Below are 21,408 nucleotides of genomic sequence, written 5' to 3'. Positions count from 1 at the left end.
AATCACTGGGTTTGGTTTTGGGGAGACACAAATGGGTGTCTACAATAGCCCTCTACTTTATTCTTCTCGTATTCACACTAGTGGAAAAATCCTCATCCGTAACGGGCAAACAGGGGTCATCCGTAACGGGCAGCGTCCCTTACGTATGCGACCGTTACGGATGGCCATTGTTATTCGTAACGGGCACTGTCCGTTACGAATAATGAGTTATTCATAACGGACATTTCAAATGTCCGTTACGAATAATGGGTTATTCGTAACTGACATTTCAGACGTCCGTTACGAATAATGGAAATGTCAGTTACGAATAACTCATTATTCGTAACTAACATTTCAGATGTCCGTTACGAATAACCCATTATTCGTAACTGACATTTTAGATGTCCGTTACGAATAACCCATTATTCGTAACTGACATTTTAGATGTCCGTTACGAATAACCCATTATTCGTAACGGACGTTTTAAATGTTAGTTACGAATAAGGGGTTATTCGTAATGGACATCTGAAATGTCAGTTACGAATAAATTTTTTTTGTATTAAAATAAGTCCTTATTTGTAACGGGCACCTAAAACGCCCGTTACGAATAAGTGATTATTCATAACTGACATCTTAAATGTCCGTTACGAATAGAGTTTTATTGTATATAATTTAACACTTATTTGTAACGGGCAACAAAAGTGCCCGTTACGAATAACTGGTTATTTGTAACTGACAATTTTGCTGCCCGTTACAAATAATTATTAAATTAAATTTTCATTTTATTTAATTTCGACAGCATGTATTTATATATAATTAATATATATTAATTAAAACCTGTTATAATATACCTGATCCTGTAAATAAGCAATTATACCGAACAATCTTTCGTAAAAATTAATATGACGTAATATAAAAACTGAAGTAGTAACACATTACAAATAAAAACTTGTATAAATTTATCCAACATATACAACAATACTAAAAATATTACATTGTTCTACCTAAGCTAATAGTTATGCATTCAATAAATATTTACTTCTAAAGTATTGCGCCCATTGTTCTCGAACCACATTCAACTCGTCAACATCATACGGGGCGGTCCTTGGACAAAAATCCTATTGAAAAAAAAAACATATGAACGAGGTTACAAAATAAAAACAATCCATAATAAAAACAATCATTAGAATAAATGTGATGAACCAAATTATAGAAATAAAACTCATAACATATAAATAAAACGCATATCATCCTTAATCAACTTATATTTTGATTTCTATGAGTTGAAATCAATAAAAAAGTTAACATTTACTCACTTTTGGGAGCGTATAGAGCCAAAAAGGCTTCAAAATTGTGCTAAAGGACTTCTATCTTTCCCATCTTTCAAGTATTGGTTCAAATTAACACAATGTAACACATAACATCCTTAATTATCTTATTTTTTGGTTTCTATGAATTGAAATCAATGAAAACTGACCATTATCTCACTCTTGGGAGCGTATAGAGCCAAAAACGCTTCAAAATTGCCTAAGGGCCTTCTACCTTTCCCATCATTCAAGTATTTGTTCAAATTAACACAATATAATACTAAACATACTTAATTACCTTATATTTTGGTTTCTATGAATTGACATCAATTAAAAGTAACCGTTTACTCACTTCTAGGAGCGTATAGAGCCAAAAAGGCTTCAAAATTGCCTAAGGGACTTCTACCTTTCCCATCTTTCATGTATTGGTTCAAATTAACACAATATAATACTAAACATCCTTAATTACCTTATATTTTGATTTTTATGAATTGAAATCAATGAAAATTGACCATTATCTTACTCTTGGGAGCTTATAGAGCCAAAAACGCTTCAAAATTGCCTAAGGGACTTCTACCTTTCCCATCTTTCAAGTATTTGTTCAAATTAACACAATAAAACACATAAAATCCTTAATTACCTTATATTTTGGTTTTTATGAATTGAAATCAATGAAAATTGACCACTATCTCACTCTTGGGAGCATATAGAGCCAAAAACGCTTCAAAATTGTGTAAGGGACTGCTACCTTTCCCATCTTTCTAGTATTTGTTCAAATTAACAAAATATAATACTAAACATCCTTAATTACCTTATATTTTTGTTTCTATGAATTGAAACCAATGAAAATTGACCATTTACTCACTTTTAGGCGCGTATAGAGCCAAAAAGGCTTCAAAATTGCCTAAAGGACTTCTACCTTTCCTATCTTTCATGTATTGTTTCAAATTAACACAATATAACACTAAACATCCTTAATTACCTTATATTTTGGTTTTTATGAATTGAAATCAATAACAATTGACCATTATCTTACTCTTGGGAGCAGATAGAGCTAAAGAGGTTTCAAAATTTGCAAAAAAAAAAAAACTACTAACCTCATCTAAGATACCTTTGCACTCAAAGTGAGTAGTAACAATCTCATACATGTATCTCATAATGTAGTAGCCACATTCAACGCCTCCTTGTTGAGCACACTAGTATATATAACAAATAGTTAAAAATTTTGTTTTCAAAGTGATCAATGTATAACAATATGGGGTGAGTAGTGTATTTACCTCCATTTGTATGAATTTCAATTTTTGCCTTTGTGATTTCAATTCACTCCCTGTGAAATTCGCCCGATATACTTTATAAGCCCTACAAAAATAATATATATTCTAACACTTAGAACAAAATAATCTACAACACCACATACAAAAATGATATAGAAACTAGGGCATAATTTCAAGGTTGTGGCTCACGTCATCATAATCTTGGCAATTTTCAATTTTCGTGGATTTTCTTTAGGTAGCTTCATAGAGTCAAACTCATAAGCTAAACCTAATTGTAGATCGACCACCACAAGAACCCAATGACCACTATATCATTTAAGAGAAAAACACAAGTTAGAGTATTGGAAAATTGGTGAAAAACATATCATTTATATGATTAAGTTTAGTGGCAATATAAAAAACATATTTCGAACCTTGCGACATATGGAGCCACAATGAATTTGCAACGTTTACCCGTCTTTCTTACTTCATGCAAAAATGTATTCTTCACATATGTATAAGTTTCAAGGTAATCATTCTCAATTGAATGTTCAGAAATGAGTTGAGGACAAAAGAATGTGATCTCAGTCCTGTTGAAAAGGTCGATGAAGTTGTCTACTAAATACCTACATGATAAAGACATAGAAAACAAAAAATTCAGCATTATAGCATCAAAAATATTACTATAGTGAATATAAGAACCAAAGTAAAGGAAGATTAAGTAACCTACATGATATAAACATGAATTAATGAAACATTAGCCCACGATCCTCTTAGAAATTCACGTACATCGGTAGCGGTTACCCAAATCTGTTTGTCGCTATCAAAATTAAACATTGAGGCCTTTAAAAGTACCGATGTTGTATCATACTTTGCATCATCAGAATTCATTAACCAATACAACAACTCACACCCCTCGTCAAATACCTTTTCATCGTATTGTGATTTGGGTAACCGCTACCGATGTACGTGAATTTCATCAGATGTTGTGTTGCCTCCATGTTCGTCATCACTTGCATTCCTTGTAAGACATGAGATAAGTTTTATGTTGATAATACAAATACCTTTTCATCGTATTGTGATTGGTTTTTTTACTCATTTTAAAGGATTAACCTTATTGATAAACTATATAGTGAGATAGTTTCATGAGAAATGAGTAATTTAAATATCATAATAAGTAACAACTTATTATTATTATTTTATTGACAAAAAGATACTATCACATAAATGGGGGAATGAGTATCGAACCCCCAACCACTTGAGGGCATCCCTCAATCTCTTATGTCCTCTATTTGTTCATTTCAATGTGGAAGTCAAAAGACTGAAAACATGGATAACCATAGGTTGACTACTTGAGCTACTAGCAAACTTAAATCTATACTAATTTTGCCAGTTGTATTGTACTAGTCAAATAAGCCAACCTTCCATATAAAACAATAAACATGCAATCTAGTGAATCTACATTACATTCCTAATCTAAAATCATTTGAATAAACAAAATAATTAGCAATTTTATAAAGAAAATCTCTCCTTAGATGCCAAATCTTTTGCAAGACATATTAAAAAAAATACCAGTACATTTCAACCTCACTTTAGACAATCCACCAAACAGTCAAAAATAATGCACGTAGAAGTTCCTAGTGCAGGGAGAAGTATTGCATTATTTTAACTAATGGTATTCCATTCAACTGATAAGTGGTATTAAAAATGACTTAGTCAGCTATCTTTAGCAAAGAAAAACTATATATCTTAGGTAAGACTATAGGAGACAACAAGACTGAAACACAAGTGCAGAGAGAGACCAAGGCCGCAATTTAATTAGAGCACAAAATATACAACTACCTCTTGATCAAAGCGAGAATCTTTTTGTGCCCATTGGTAATCACATCCAAAGCTTATCATGCGCAGGGCAACTGCAAATAAACGGATTCACGATGTAAGGGGGGATCCAGAAAGATAGTAATAATTTGGGGAAAAATCAATCAATTAATTCATACTTAGCTTAAAATTCAAAGGCTTTTAAACTAAAACATAATAAAACCCAGAACAAATGGAAAATAGTAAAATCAATCAATTAATTTGGGGAAAAAAATAAAACCTATAATTAAGTAATTGCAATTAAGTAAACTGAAACAAGGGTTACGAAATTGGGGGAGGAGAGAGAAAGAGTACGCTTTAATGGAGAACTATGAGCGCTTCAATGGAGAAATCAGACAGCGCTTCAATGGAGAACTCAGACAGGGCTTCAATGGACAACTCGGAGTGCGCTTCAATAATGGAGAACTCGGAGTGCGCTTCAATAATGGAGAACTCAAAGTGCACTTCAATGGAGGAGAAGAGTGAGAATGAGAGGAGCAAAAGATTGAACTGAGCTTGGAGCTCCTTCAATGGAGTTCAGGGAGGTGAGGACGACGACCTTGCGCGCGGGAGCTACTTCAATGTTGGAGAAAGAGGAAATTTTTTGACAGAGGGAGTGAGAAAGGGGAAAGTAAAAATTTAGGGCTTACTTTAAAACCTTATTCGTAACGAACACCCCATGTTAGTTATAAATAACAAGGTCAAAATTCTGTTGACTTTTCTATTTGTAACGGGCAATATTTGTTGGTTACGATTAGTTAGTTAATCGTAACGAGCAGAATAATGCCTGTTACAAATAACAACTTATTCGTAACGGGCACCAATCTGTCCGTTACGAATAACAACTTATTCGTAATGGGCACCAATTTGTTCGTTACGAATAACTTTTTTCCTGCCCAATTCACAACTTTTTTGTAACGGACATTGAATTTGCCCGTTACGAATGACATAATTGTAACGGAAAATCATATGTCCGTTACGAATAGCTTGTTACAAATAAGATTTTTTCCACTAGTGTCATGTGCGCTTTCTAACTAACATGCAATCATTAAGTTTACCCTAAACCTTTTTAATCTATGTTGGTTGAATATTAATGCACAAATAAAACTATTTTTCGCGATCACTTGAATTATAATCATATTAACCTAAAAAAGATTATTAATTATCTTATTAAGCGTGATTACAAGTACCAATAATCTTTAAACATGCATAAAAGGCGTGATCAAGCAATAAAAATAAATATCAAGCAACATAATAATAAAAATAATCATAATTATAACAATCATGAAAACAATCATGTTAAAGCATAATAGCAAGATTATAGGTGATTAGGGGATTTTGCTCCCACCAATCGGAATGCGCCACGTGGGCCAATCAGGTCCTGCCAAGTGTCCCCCAGTTGGAACTGTCAGGGCTTGCCACGTGGCACACGCCTATTCGTCCACCCTGGACCTATTATGTCATGACACATGGCATCCTCCATGCCTAATGGAGAAACCGGCCACCTAGGCCCAACTTCCAAGGGAAGCCCAATCAGCCCTAGGTTAACCTAAACCTAGAATTGGCACGTTTCCCAAGGTTATAAATACCTCCCTTAATCCTCATTAAGAGAGATTACACACATAAAACACTCTCACCTAGAGAGACCCAATCACTTTTATTTCCGCATTAATTACTCCTTAATCAGGTACTAACTTGACCGTCGGAGGCGGATGTCAAATCATCCGGAGCATCCGTTTGTTTTGCAGGTACAGGCGTCCAGTTCCAGTCTCGGAATTGTAACTCTCCCGCAGGACATCAGAAAACCCAGAAACATTTTGGCGCCGTCTGTGGGGAGAGTACTTCTGAGATGGCATCCACGTCTGTACCGACTCCTGAAGAGAGGCGTCCCCTGGACGACCCTCAAGTTCAGTCCCCTGGACGACCCTCATGTTCAGTCGGACCACGATACTGACACAGCTTCAGACGGGACCCTAAGGGCCCGACGCACCCGCCATACCGAAAGGAGGGAACGAGAACATCTTCAAACTGGACTCGGTGATCCAGCCGGCGCACCGCCTGTTCAGCAGCAGCCGGCTGAAGGGTCTGCTCCCATTACAAGAAACGAACTCATGACCTTCACGAGGGGCTTCAAGGGAGAGATTCAAGAGTTGCTCAACAAGAAGCCTGCTCTGGCCAAGGAGCAGTCGGCTAAGAAACCTTCCACTTCAGGGAAGAGGAAGCCAGTTCAAGGGCGAGAGGCGACCCCTCATCCTATCTCTAGGAAGTGGGAGCCGCCTGCCCTTGATTTCACAAAGTACCGCTTTACTACTCCAGGAAAGAGAAAACCTGTTCGTCATATTCAGGCGGACGGGTCGAAGAAAACATACACAGATGCTCGGCTATTGCTAGAACAGAAGAAGAATGACCGATTGTCAGAGTCGGCCTCTACTTCAAACTTCCAAGACAGTCTACGCAATACCTCGATGAAGTATACTCAGTCGTATCATGAGAGTCAGTCAGGCGGCACCTCCCGTCAGTCCGGCTTTCATAGCGACCAGGCGGTACCAAACTTACCATTTGTACCGCAACAACAATATTTTTTGCAGCCACCTCTGTTTGGTGGGCATGTAGTAAAAAATGTCCAACCTATGGACTGGCAGCCACGGTTGCTTAGACTTGGGGAACAGCCGTCGGCCTTCTCCAAGGAAATTGCTGAAGCCGCTCAGCCGGCCAAAGTGAAAAATGTATTAGTAGGCGCCTATGACGGCACTACTAACCCAGAAGACCATTTGATGGCATTCACCAACCTGATGTACCTTCACGGGTTGGATGATCCCAATTGGTGCAAGTGTTTCCCAGCGACTCTCAAAGGAATCGCACAACAATGGTTCGGCAACTTGCCGACTGGTTGTGTAAATAACTTCAGGACGCTTGCTTACTTATTCACCTCCAACTTTGCCATGAACATACCTGCGAAAAAGACGACCCTTGATTTAGGAACGATTCAGCAGGGCGAGAAGGAGGGGCTTCGTTCTTACATCAGGCTGTTTAACCTGATGAGAATACAGATTCAAGGGTTACCGGATGAGGTAGCCTATACTGACTTTTTCAGAGGCCTCAAAGACGGATCGACATTCAAATTTGATTTGGTCCGAAAGAGGGTGGCGACTCTTCAAGAGGCCTTGATTGAAGCGGAAGCCTATATACAGGCGGCTGATCTTTGTAGTACAAAACAGTCGGACGGGAAAAGGTTCGACAAAAAAGGAGGGCGACAGAAACAGTTGTCGAACAAAGATGAGAAGAAAAGAAAAGAGGTCTGGGCGGCTGATTCCTCCAAACAGCCGGCCCAGAAGAAGAAAAAAGAATTCAAACCATACTCCCCAAAGTATGCGTTAAACAAGGATAGCCAAGCTATCCTAAAGGAAATCAAGGGACAGATAATTGAGAAGTCGGTCCCCATGAAGGGTTCTGCAAGCAACTGGAACCAAGAAAAGTTCTGTGATTATCATGAAGATGTTGGTCATCACACCAACGAATGCATCAGTCTCATGCGGTACCTGGACCGCCTGGCTGAGCAGGGCGATCTTGACACTTATGTCAAGAAATCTACGGGGAACACTTCCTCGAAAAAGCAGTCGGCCAAAAAGAGTCAACAAGCCGACAGCTCTGATACAGATGATGTAGTCGTCTACACCATTGCAGGCGGCTTCTCAGGAGGCGGCCCCACTATTAGGGGCAACAAAGACAATATCAGGCGGCTAGATGTAAATTCCGTTCACCAAGAACGGCCCTCCAAATATTCATTTCCTGAGATTGTCATCACTGAAGAAGATCTAGGAGGGGTAAGGGGGCCGCATGACGACCCTATAGTTATTGAGTGTAAAGTGGCCAACCAGAGAGTTGGCCGAATCCTTATAGATACTGGAAGCTCCTCAGATCTTATCAGTAGCAAATGTCTGTCAAAATTAAAATATCAAACTGATTGCATACATCCGTCATCCCACCCTTTAGTAGGGTTTGGAGGGGGAGTCGTCCACCCAGTGGGACGAGTGGATTTACCCATCCGCCTAGGTGAAAAAGGGGAAGGACGACACATGGTAGTCCGGTTCCTGGTAGTAGAAGAACTCTCGGCCTATAACATGATTCTGGGACGACCAACCCTGAATAATTCCAAAGCTGTTATAATCTCATCTCTTATGTTGCTCAAGTTTGAGAGGGATAATGGAACAGTCGGGTCCCTAAGGGGAGATCAGAGGATGACCCGAGAGTGCTATCTCTCGGATATCAAGCCCACTGTTATGACCGCTGGGTCAAGTGGTGGAAAAGCAGACCTTGACAATGTCAAGGAGAGTGCGCCTGTTCAAGAAGCAGGCGGCAAAAAGAGAATGGCAGCCCAGACGGGGGCCGCAAGAAAAGACAGAAAATAGCAATCATTGGCAGAGGAGCGGTCGGACGAATTCCACCCTCAGCCGGCTGGTGAGCTTACGGACGTGATCTTCGACGACTCACGTCCTGACCGAACAGTCAAAGTTGGGACGACTGCTCTGAGAGTCCTGGGTGACGATTTGCACAAACTATTGAAAGAATACAAGGACATCTTTGCATTCGAAGTCCAAGAAATGCCAGGCATTAGTCCTGACCTGGCGGTACATAAACTGGTTGTGGATCCAAAAAAGAAACTGGTAAGACAGAAAAAACGGAACCATGGCGAAGAAAGAAGTCAGGCGGCAGCCGCCGAAGTTAAAAAACTACTTGATGCAGGGTTCATTCGGCAATGTTACTTCCCAGACTGGGTTACAAATGTGGTGCTTGTTAAAAAGCCGAATGGCACCTGGCAAATGTGTGTAGACTACACAGACTTAAACAAGGCGTGCCCCAAAGACAGTTACCCTCTGCCTAAAATTGATAACCTGGTCGACTCAACAGCCGGCCATGCTTTGATGAGCTTTATGGACGCCTACTCTGGTTTCCATCAAATTCCTTTATGGAAGAAAGATCAGGAGAAGACGGCCTTTGTCACTGATCAAGGGTTATACTGTTACACGGTCATGTCGTTCGGTCTTAAGAATGCCCCGGCCACCTTCCAGCGAATGATAAACACTGTGTTCTTTGATCAGATTGGGAGAAACGTCGAGGCATACATTGATGATATGATTGTCAAGTCTAAGCTTCAGATAGATCATCTGTCGGATCTCCGAGAAACTTTCGCCACACTCAGGCGGCACCATGTCATGCTCAATCCCAAGAAATGTGTATTTGGAGTTGAGTCTGGGAAATTTCTCGGATTCCTTATCAATTAGAGAGGAATAGAGGCGAACCCTGAGAAGGTGCAGGCGGTCATCGACATGCAGTCGCCTCGTACCGTCTGGGAGGTTCAGAAGTTAACAGGTTGTCTGGCGGCCTTGGGAAGATTTCTAAGCCGATCAGGCGACAAATGCTTATACTTCTTCCAGGCCATTAAGAAGAAGGCAAGGTTTGAATGGGGGCCGGATGCTGAGGCGGCCTTCCAGAAATTGAAAGTTCACTTGCATTCCTTGTCAAGGCTGGTTAGTCCTTTGCCCAAAGAAGTACTCTACATGTACCTGGCCGTCTCTGATCATGCGTTAAGCGCTGTTCTTCTTGCTGAAAGAGACGGCTGTCAGCTCCCGGTCTACTTTGTCAGTCATGTATTGAAAAATGCCGAGTTGAGGTATCCCTTAGTGGAGAAATTTGGTCTTGCACTCTTCATGGCTGTTAAAAAATTGAAGCCCTACTTTTTGACACATGTAGTCGTCGTTTATACAGATCAACCTATCAAGCGGCCACTGACCACCATGGAGTCGTCAGGCCGGATGATCAAATGGGCCATAGAAATACAGAGCCTCGAAGTTACTTTCGAGCCTAGAAAAGCAGTAAAGGGGCAAGCCTTTGCTGACTTTATTGTTGAGATGACTCGTCCCCCTGATTCTCGAGATCCAGACCAAGTCTGGAAGGTATATGTGGATGGAAGCTCCACTTCAAATGGTTGTGGAGCAGGCGTCATATGTCAGTCGTCAGAGGGCGACAGGTACGAGTACGCTCTACGCTTCAGTTTTCAGGCTTCAAACAATGAGGCAGAATATGAAGCTTTACTAGCCGGAATCCGCATGTGCAAGGCGGCAGGGGCACGAAAGACAGACGCCTGTTCTGATTCACAATTGATAGTGAGTCAGTATAATAGCGAATACGAAGAAACCCATCCGACCATGATCAAGTTTTTATAGGCGGTACGACAGGCAGTCGGATCCCTTGAAGATTTTCATCTGACTCAAGTGCCGAGATCAGAAAACAACCAGGCGGATGCACTTTCAAAATTAGCATCATCCGCCTCTTGTGATACTCCTCGAACTGTTTTTTGGGATGTAATGGAGAAGAGAAGCATCGAGGAAGACCCTGTTGGAATCCTAGACAGAAGCTCAACCTGGATGGATCCAATCAGGGCATATCTGACAGACGGTACCCTGCCGGATGATCATCACCAGGTGGCAGCGCTGAAAAAACGGGCAGCCAGTTTTGAAATGATAAAGGGAGAACTTCACAAAAGAGGGTACCTTCAACCCTACTTAAAGTGTGTTACTCCAGAAAAGGGGCGAGAGATACTAGACGATCTTCACTCTGGTTACTGCGCATCCCATATAGGCGGTAGGTCACTTGCTCAAAGGACAAGACGACATGGCTACTTTTGGCCTACTTTAGAAGCAGATGCAATGGAGATGGTGAAGAAATGTGACAAGTGCCAAAGGTTTGGCAAACTAATTCACCGTCCGGCTACTGACCTCACTACCATTCATAGCCCACTACCGTTTGCTAAGTGGGGCATGGATATTCTGGGTCCATATACGCCTGCTACAGGCAAAAGGAGGTACATACTTGTTGCAGTCGACTACTTCACTAAATGGGTAGAGGCGGAGGCTGTAAAGGGAATCAAGACGAAGGATGTAATTTCATTCATCTGGAAAAATGTCATCACTCGGTTCGGGGTTCCCATGTCTATGGTTTTTGATAATGGTCCCCAATTTGAGACGCCTGTTCTCAAAAGCTGGTTGGGTGACCAAGGAATTGCACACCACTTTGCATCAGTCAGCCGTCCACAAGCAAACGGCCAGGTGGAAGCCTTTAATAAAATCATCTCAGACGGTCTCAAGAAAAAGATTGAACGAGCAGGCGGCCTATGGGCGGATGAATTACCACATGTTCTCTGGGCCATTAGGACGACTGAAAAAGGGGCGACTGGAGAAACTCCATTCCTCCTAACCTATGGTGCGGAAGCTGTTCTTCCAATTGAATACTACGAGCCGACTCTTCTAGTAATGCTATATGACGAAGAGGCTAACTGGGAAGCCATGCGCCTGGAATTAGACTCACTCCCAGAAAGGAGGGGCAATGTTGTCTTGCGCCATGAAATTTACCGCCTAAGAATGACTAGATCATACAACAAAAAAGTACACAGGCGTCCACTCAAAGTGGGAGACTTTGTACTTAGAAAAATGGAAGTAGTTGGTAGGGCTAATGAGTCTGGCAAATTAACTCCCAACTGGGAAGGACCCTACCGAATCTATGAAGAGGTCAGGGACGGTACCTACCGTCTGGAAACACCAGACGACCAACCGTTGCCTCGAACCTGGAATGTAGATAATCTTAAGAAATATTTCTTTTGAATGATGTAAATAGTCGAGGGCTACTTAATAAAAGTTTGATGTTTCATTCAATTTTGTACTAAGAGGGGCATGCCTACTGACAAACAGTCGGCTACTCTCCATGTTTAATTTTCATTTTTACCTAAGAGGGGCATGCCTACTGACAAACAGTCGGCTACTCTCCATGTTTAATTTTTACTCTTACTTAAGAGGGGCACGCCGCTTGTTCCACACAACCGGTTACTCTCCCATAACACAGTTCACCAAGAACTATCAAAGGCTCATGGCTAAAATGATCAGACCAGGCGCCAAGCCAACTGACCCAAAAATAAATTCAATTCGACCTGTCCCAACATCATAGCAGGCGTCCGACGACATCCATCTGGATGAAATTCGTCGCAGAGAGCAGCTCCCTTTTGGGTGGAACATTGTTCTATAAAATCATTACATGGCACCTATACGACTGTCTAACCAAGACAACCACGTAGCCGTTTCCCGGGCAAGGATATCTCTCACTTAACTGACTAATCAGGTCAAACAAGTGTTCGCAGTAACCATCCGTGTCAACCAACCGACTGAACTACTTGGGATAAGAACAGTTGGTATCTTATGAGTTAATAGCCAACAAACATTGGCGAATAAAGGGGAACAACCGGTACCCACCGCTTGATACTTCTACTACTCAGTCACTTGGCGACTAGGTAACAATTATGTTTCCATGGTCACTCCTTAAAAAATTTAGTATGAAGCTAAAAAGGTGTTCATACAGCGCCTGTTCACACTAGATTAAAAGTGGCGGGGAACAGTCGGCCTGGACCGACTAGATTCTCTAGCTTAAAAAACAAAGAAACAAACAAGGCAGGTAGGAAACCACCTTCCTACTTGGTTGAAGGAAATCCATTCTTTAAAGTGGCCGACTGATCGCTTAGCCTGGAAACAGACAACCAGTCGTCTAGGGGCATAGGTGGCATGACTAACTATCTCGTACCTGTCCGCAACTATTGGCCATGCAAAACAGTAGGTATAGTGTGCAATTGGATATCAGAGTATTCGATACTTAAACAAATTTGAAACAAAACAAAAACGAAATATTTTGGCATAAAAAAGAAGCCGGTCATTAAAGACCGTACAAATATTCAGAACCTCGGCCCCTTGGCCCGGTAAATAGAAACAAACGGCACGCAGGCCGTGAAAAGAAGACATAAAGCTTAAGAAGGGGGAAGATCTTCAATAATAGCAGCTGCCGCCTGGTCAACACTCTTTTTGCTGGACTCGGCTTCAGCTGCATCCTTCTTCGATGCATCACCCCCAAGCGGCACAAGCGCCACTACCGGCTCTTCCTCCTCCAACACCTCGTCCTCAGCAGCCGCCAGGATCTCTTGATTATATCTATCAGAACACTGGCGGTACGTTTTTTCCCAGGAGGCAAAGTCGGCATTGGGGAAGAGGCGGCCCCAGGTCATGCGCTGGATTTGAGCAGAGTCTTCCATCATCTCCCGGACCAGCTCCTTCTTTTCTTGCTCGGCCTTTTCCGAGAGCTCCTGAGTAAGACTCTTCTCCTGGATCACCAGGCGTTCCTTAACGTGCGCCAAGGATTTCTCCAAGGTGTCGTATGAGGACATTTTTTGGCGAAGAGGTCTCAGCTCGGCCTTGAGATTGTTGATGGTCGCCTCCAGCTTGCTATTTTTCTTCTGGGCCGCCTCTAACTAAGCCCGGATAGCAGAAGTAGCCTGCGCTTGATAATAAAGAATGTCAATTGTCAGAACCTCATTTTGGGAAATTTGAAACATTGCCTTATCACAGTCAGAGGCGGCCATAGCTTTTGCAGCTTTTACCTCTTTATTCTTCCTATCAAGCGGCTTGCGAAGGCCGTTCACTCGGAGCAGGGCCTAAGTAAAAGGGAACAGGCGTCAGTTTTCAAACAAAAAACAGGCGTCCTGGAATTTAAATAACCAAGAATATGCTAAGTATACCTCAGCAAGGACCCCTGCAATCCCGTCTAGGTCAAGGGTGCCGACACCCCTGACCGCCTCCCTTTGAGCTGGAGGACCGGCCTTGATCATAGACTTGTCCACCTCAACCAAGTCAGGCTCCTGAGGGCCGGCTGCATCAACCATAAACAAACGAATTAGACCTAGTAAAGAAGGGAGCAAGTCTAAATTAACAAAGACATCTTCATACTTCTAGGCGGCCTGATTGGAGTTTTAGAAGGAGTGGCCGGCTGTTTCTCAACCGCCGCATGTTTCCTGGCAGAACCAGGAGAGCTGGCAACAGTCGTCCTCCGGGTCTTGGAGTCCGGCTGTTGGGAAGAAGAGGCTCTTGGAGCGCCCGTCTAAAAAAAAAAAAAAAAAAGAAGAAAAAACACTCGGTCAGTATATGCATAAACCCAACTCCAAAAAGAGAGTGAAAGGTTCGAAGCTCACCAAGGGCGCCCCCTTGTTGAGGGAGTCGGTTGAGGACTGTTGCATGATGGAAGCCCGCAACATGGTCGCCGCAGTCTTGGAGGCGGTAATTTTGCTCATGGGGTCCGCTGCAAAAACAAATAGCAAAGTTAGTAAAAAGTCATAACGGTAATGCATGGAAAAACAAAGTATTTGACAGGCCGGCTACCTCTTGAGCACCGACTGCTGAGGCCACAGGCGGCCAAAAAGTACTCGTCGTAGAGCCATTAGAAGCTCGGGGCGCAGTGCAGGGGTACTTGCTCTCGTACCCCTGAAGTAGAGTCGACCCTTGACTCTACTTTAAAGAGTCCTTTATCCAGGATCTCTTTCTTAGCTTTGGGGGGAACAGGCGGCATGCTGCGGCCGCCTGCAAGAAGAGGCGGATTCCTGTTCCACCTGTTGAAGCGCTTGTTCAGCTTTGTGTCTGAACTCTCAATGATAAGGAAGGTGCTTCGCCAGTCCTTCCACTTGTTTGCTTTACCTCTTGTCATGAGGTAGCCTCTATGGCTTGTCAATTGATACCAGCCGGTACCGCCTGCCTTAGGGGTCCGGCTGAGGTAGTTCATGTGGGCAAAAGCCTCGAAGTTTGGCTCCACCCCGTGCAGTTCTCACCCGGCCACATAGCCGAGTACGTTGACCCAGGAGTTCGAGGCTAACTGCCATAACCCCAACTCATACCCATCCAAGATCCGCTGAACAGCCGGATGTAGTGGGAAGCGCAGCCCAGCCTTGATGGCCGCCTCGTAGCAGCCAAAGCAGGCGCCATCATAACTAGTATCAGCCGGCCAGACGACTGTGTATTCTGGATCCGGCACGAACACTAAAAAGCCGGGGCCCATTGTGTGGTTCGCAATAAAGCTCCCCACTTTCTCTTGCATGGCCGTGATCCGGCCCCGTGGGACAGTGCAGTAGTAGGGGGTATTTTGCTCTCGGTAAGAGGCGGATGGCTCCGCCCAATTATCCCGCTTCTCATATGCGTGAGAAAGCCTCGCCTCTTGTAGGCGACTGTTTTTCTCTTCTGTGTCCAGAGAAGCATGACCAGAAGAGCTAGACTGGGATTCGTCCTTTGACGAGTCCGAAGAGGACGACTTCTCCCCTCTCCGGTAACCCTATACTGAATTTATCAGGCAGCTAGATGTAAATTTCGTTCACCAAGAACCGCCTGATGTAAGAACGAAGCCCCTCCTTCTCGCCCTGCTGAATAGTTCCCAAATCAAGGGTCGTCTTTTTCGCAGATATGTTCATGGTAAAGTTGGAGGTGAATAAGTAAGCAAGCGTCCTGAAGTTATTTACACAACCAGTCGGCAAGTTGCCGAACCATTGTTATGCGATTCCTTTGAGAGTCGTTGGGAAACACTTGCACCAAATGGGATCATCCAACCCTTGAAGGTACATCTGGTTGGTGAATGCCATCAAATGGTCTTCTGGGTTAGTAGTGCCGTCATAGGCGCCTACTAATACATTTTTCACTTTGGCCGGCTGAGCGGCTTCAGCAATTTCCTTGGAGAAGGCCGACGACTGTTCCCCAAGTCTAAGCAACCGTAGCTGCCAGTCCATAGGTTGGACATTTTTTGCTGCATGCCCACCAAACAGAGGTGGCTGCAAAAAATATTGTAGTTGCGGTACAAATGGTAAGTTTGGTACCGCCTGGTCGCTATGAAAGCCGGACTGACGGGAGGTGCCGCCTGACTGACTCTCATGATACGACTGAGTATACTTCATCGAGGTATTGCGTAGACTGTCTTGGAAGTTTGAAGTAGAGGCCGACTCTGACATTCGGTCATTCTTCTTCTGTTTTAGCAATAGTCGAGCATCTGTGTATGTTTTCTTCGACCCGTCCGCCTGAATATGACGAACATGTTTTCTCTTTCCTGGAGTAGGAAAGTGGTACTTTGTGAAATCAAGGGCAGGCGGCTCCCACTTCCTAGAGTTAGGATGAGGGGTCGCCTCTCGCCCTTGAACTGGCTTCCTCTTCCCTGAAGTGGAAGGTTTCTTAGTCGACTGCTCCTTGGCCAGAGCAGGCTTCTTGTTGAGCAACTCTTGAATCTCTACCTTGAAGCCCCTCATGAAGGTCATGAGTTCGTTTCTTGTAATGGGAGCAGACCCATCAGCCGGCTGCTGCTGAATAGGCGGTGCGCCGGCTGGATCACTGAGTCCAGTTTGAAGATGTTCCCGTTCCCTCCTTTCGGTATGGCGGGTGCGTCGGGCCCTTAGGGTCCCGTCTGAAGCTGTGTGAGCTTCAACTTCAAATTCTTCCTCAGTATCATGGTCTGACTGAACTTGAGGGTCGTCCAGGGGATGCCTCTCTTCAGGAGTCGGTACAGACGTGGATGCCATCTCAGGAGGTGGCACGTGACTGGTCACGTGTTACCTGTGACAGGTGTCACACTATGACAGGCGACGACCTACTACAGGTGTCACTCGGCGAAAGGCCGAGAGATTCTCCCGCCCAAATTTTGAATTTTGGAAGTGACCCTTCGCCTTCTCACTTCGCCTATATATGGGAGTGTTGACTTCAGTCATTTTCACATTTGAGAACTTTTGAGTGAACATTTGGACCCCTGAACTTGCTCTGACATTTCGGACCCTTTCTGCCTACCGCCTGCTTTGACAAGTCGACTGCACAGGATTTTCAGAACTCCATCAACTTCACTCGTTCAGGTAACCGTCGGTTCTCTTCCTCTTAATTTTCTCTTTATTTTATTCTTTTTTGAAATGGCACCACGGAAGCACACGACACGACCTAGGTTAGTGATCAGCCGGTCACCGGGGACGGCTGAATCTAGGACTAGGAGTGCCGCCTGCCCTTTTCCAGACCCATCTTTTCCCTTTATACAAAGTCCGACTGTCTCTGTGTCTATGCAGAACATGATGGCCAGAACAAAACGAACTGCTAGGATTTCGAACTAAGACGGCTCCTCCCACAGGGTGCCGATTAGTGAAACATCTGACCAGGTGCCAGATGTGGAAGTGAACCAAAGCGGCTTGAAAGCCGACAGTTCTGAGGGAGGAGTCAAAGTGACCCCTTCCAACTTTACAGTTGACAAGTCTACATTCTCTCCTGCTCCTTTTAAAGGAGAGGAGGCGGGCCCCTCTGGGAGAGGGGAGAAGTCGTCCTCTTCGGACTCGTCAAAGGACGAATCCCAGTCTAGCTCTTCTGGTCATGCTTCTCTGGACACAGAAGAGAAAAACAGTCGCCTACAAGAGGCGAGGCTTTCTCACGCAGTAGTAGGGGGTATTTTGCTCTCGGTGAGAGGCGGATGGCTCCGCCCAATCGTCCCCCTTCTCAACTGCGTGAGAAAGTCTCGCCTCTTGTAGGCGACTGTTTTTCTCTTCTGTGTCCAGAGAAGCATGGCCAGAAGAGCTAGACTGGGATTCTTCCTTTGACGAGTCCGAAGAGGACGACTCCTCCCCTCTCCCAGAGGGGCCCGCCTCCTCTCCTTTAAAAGGAGCAGGAGAGAATGTAGACTTGTCAACTGTAAAGTTGGAAGGGGTCACTTTGACTCCTCCCTCAGAACTGTCGGCTTTCAAGCCACTTTGGTTCACTTCCACATCTGGCGCCTGGTCAGATGTTTCACTAATCGGCACCCTGTGGGAGGAGTTGTCTGAGTTCGAAATCCTAGCAGTTCGTTTTGTTCTGGCCATCATGTTCTGCATAGACATAGAGACAGTCGGACTTTGTATAAAGGGCAAAGATGGGTCCGGAAAAGGGCAGGCGGCACTCCTAGTCCTAGATTCAGCCGTCCCCGGTGACCGGCTGATCACTAACCTAGGTCGTGTCGTGTGCTTCCGTGGTTCCATTTCAAAAAAGAATAAAATAAAGAGAAAATTAAGAGGAAGAGAACCGACGGTTACCTGAACGAGTGAAGTTGATGGAGTTCTGAAAATCCTGTGCAGTCGGCTTGTTAGAGCAAGCGGTAGGCAGAAAGGGTCCGAAATGTCAGAGCAAGTTCAGGGGTCCAAATGTTCTCTCAAAAGTTCTCAAATGTGAAATTGACTGAAGTCAACACTCCCTTATATAGGCAAAGTGAGAAGGCGAAGGGTCACTTCCAAAATTCAAAATTTGGGCGGGAGAATCTCTCGGCTTTTCGCCGAGTGACACTTGTAGCAGGTTGTCGCCTGTCACAGTGCGACACCTGTCACAGGTAACACGTGACCAGTCACGTGCCACCTGTGAGGGGAAAATGATTAGGGGATTTTGCTCCCACCAATCGGAATGCGCCACGTGGGCCAATCAGGTCCTGCCAAGTGTCCCCCAGTTGGAACTGTCAGGGCTTGCCACGTGGCACACGCCTATTCGTCCACCCTGGACCTATTATGTCATGACACGTGGCATCCTCCATGCCTAATGGAGAAACCGGCCACCTAGGCCCAACTTCCAAGGGAAGCCCAATCAGCCCTAGGTTAACCTAAACCTAGGATTGGCACGTTTCCCAAGGTTATAAATACCTCCCTTAATCCTCATTAAGAGAGATTACACACATAAAACACTCTCACCTAAAGAGACCCAATCACTTTTATTTCCGCATTAATTACTCCTTAATCAGGTACTAACTTGACCGTCGGAGGCGGATCTCCAATCATCCGGAGCATCCGTTTGTTTTGCAGGTACAGGCGTCCAGTTCCAGTCTCGGAATTGTAACTCTCCCGCAGGACATCAGAAAACCCCGAAACAATAGGCATGATACCAACAAGATTAATAAAAAACCCTAACATGTCACTAAGCATCAAAGACAAATATTTAGTCCTAACATAACATGCTATTATTAAAGAAAATAAAAGGCATCATAGAAATAATAATTGAAATTATATTCTTTACCCTAAACACGATACTAGGAACTTATTGTTGTCACCCTAAACATCATACTAAGAAATCATCCTAACATGATACTAGGAATTAAAATAACAACCTAGACATGATTTCTATATCATAATATCAATAAAACAATTAAAGCACTTACTTGGATGCCTCGTACCTCTTTCTAATAACAAGATACACACGTTAGTAACTTAAAGGAAAATAATAAATTAAAGAATTAAATTAAATAATTGAAATAGATATTAAGAAAGTTTAGACTAGATTTAGGACAAACCCTTAAAAATCAAACCTTTTACGTCTAGGGCAAAGGCAACTTCAAACTTGGCTAGGTGTGTCTAGATCTTGTGAATGAGGAATTTTGTTTGTGAAAAGGTTGGTTTAGAAAAGAGAGAGAGAGAGTATCAAGAATTTCTTGATGAGAGTTGGTGATTTGAAAATTGGGAGATATGACCTCTATTTATAGAGAAAATAGAGAGTCGAAGAATAAGAAAAGATTCCGAATTCGAATCGAAATAGAACTCGATAAACAACAGTTTTTACAGATTTTGTTTTTATCATATCTTTTGATCCTGAAGTCCAAATAACTCATATAATATGTCGTTGGAAATCTCTTAAAATTTACTTTCCAACAGAATTAGAATCAGATTAAAATATTTTTTAGATAAAAATATATGGACAAAATAGTAGGACAGTGTAGCTCGGATTTAATATTATAATATATCATTGGAAAGATAATTTCATGATCTATCCAACCATATAAGATTTGGACAAATATTATGAGGCACAAATATTACATCTGACTGTCTTTGAACATCATTAAATTCGAATAGAATTAGGATTAAAAAAAGAAAAGTTTTAATAAAAGGAAAGTTTTTATTTAACTCAAATTCTTTAATCTTATCTTTTCAAAAAGGATAATTAAGATCTTTTAGAAACTTATCGAAGCTTCTAATTAATCCTAATTACTTTAGGAATAGGATTAGTCCTTTGGACCCTCCACATGATCATTGGGCTGTAAATAAAATCCGGTTTGGGCCCAGTTTAGTATTTTCGCCATAACTTCCTCATTATTCATCGGAATTGGGATTATAATATATCGTTAGAAAGGTCTTTTCAAGCCCCGTCAAAATACACCATTATTGGACCCATATCATGGACCAAACTAAACTGGAATGAACCTTTTTCAAAAACAGGGTAAGAAAAGAAATATTTTCAAAAAAAGAAAGAAAAGATATGTTAATTAAAACATCCTCATCACTAGACTTTTCACACTTTCACTTCATTCGATTATGATTCAACGTGAAAGGTATTCATCACTAGGTTTGGTTTTGGGGAGACATATATGGGTGTCTATAGGTAGATGGAGCACGAATTCCCAAAGGGTTATGCCTCTATGTAGAACACATATGGGTTTAAAAAAAATAACGTAAAACTCAATCAGAAAGTAGAACCAAGCAAACAGTACTAGAAAAGTAGTTTAAACAAGAAGGTAGATTTTTGGCTCGGTGGTGGAAGAATTTGGCGTGAAAAAACAGTTTCGTCGCTTTGCGACGACGCCAACGTTAGGCGCGGACGCTGTTTTCTCATTGCTAATTCCTACGTTCCTCAGCATCTTTCTATTCTTGAATTTTCCAGTTTTTTTCATTGCATTATTTTGATTTTAGTTGTGAAAGACATTTCCCTAGATTCCTACGTGTAAAAATCCTATGTTTTTTACTCATTACGGATGGTCTTTCCAATGAGAACCTTTTTTATGCTTATGTCAATAATGTTAATCAAAATTACGCACATGAAAAACTAAGAACTTTTCGAGTCCCATCTCCTCATTATAAATTATCGCCAAAATAAATTTCACGAAAATAGAAATCCTCCCCAGTGGAGTCGCAAAAAAACTGTAGCAAATATTTTAAGCCATCCCACACTTGACCCCAACTGTGATCATACACTTAAGCATGGTGGCGTCTAAAGGGAAGAAAGCTAGAGTAAAAGAGTCGCCAACAAGTTGTAGGAACTTGTAAACCGTTCACAGGGTGATGGTTACACCCCTTAACGATCCAGGAGATCGTTACTCTAATAGGTCAAGAACCATGACTGCAAGTTCGAGGATGAAGGTAC

At 42.8% G+C, this 21,408-nt stretch overlaps 1 protein-coding gene across 1 annotated transcript; it reads right to left on the bottom strand.

Annotated features, from left to right (window-relative positions):
* Nucleotides 1–865: 865 nt before the first annotated feature.
* Nucleotides 866–5,059, bottom strand: LOC110738963. The gene is made up of 8 exons (XM_021919405.1): nt 4,712–5,059; nt 4,382–4,452; nt 3,270–3,560; nt 2,974–3,165; nt 2,750–2,866; nt 2,564–2,645; nt 2,384–2,482; nt 866–1,097 (listed from the first exon to the last, which is right to left on the bottom strand). Exons 3-8 carry the CDS (start codon nt 3,428–3,430, stop codon nt 996–998), a joined length of 753 nt encoding a protein of 250 aa, XP_021775097.1. The 5' UTR covers nt 3,431–3,560; nt 4,382–4,452; nt 4,712–5,059; the 3' UTR covers nt 866–995.
* Nucleotides 5,060–21,408: the final 16,349 nt, after the last annotated feature.

Source organism: Chenopodium quinoa, unplaced genomic scaffold (assembly GCF_001683475.1).
Source record: "Chenopodium quinoa cultivar QQ74 unplaced genomic scaffold, ASM168347v1, whole genome shotgun sequence".
Lineage (NCBI taxonomy): Eukaryota > Viridiplantae > Streptophyta > Magnoliopsida > Caryophyllales > Amaranthaceae > Chenopodium > Chenopodium quinoa.
The sequence above is the reverse complement of the archived record's forward strand: the minus strand, read 5'-3'. Positions and strand labels throughout refer to the sequence as shown.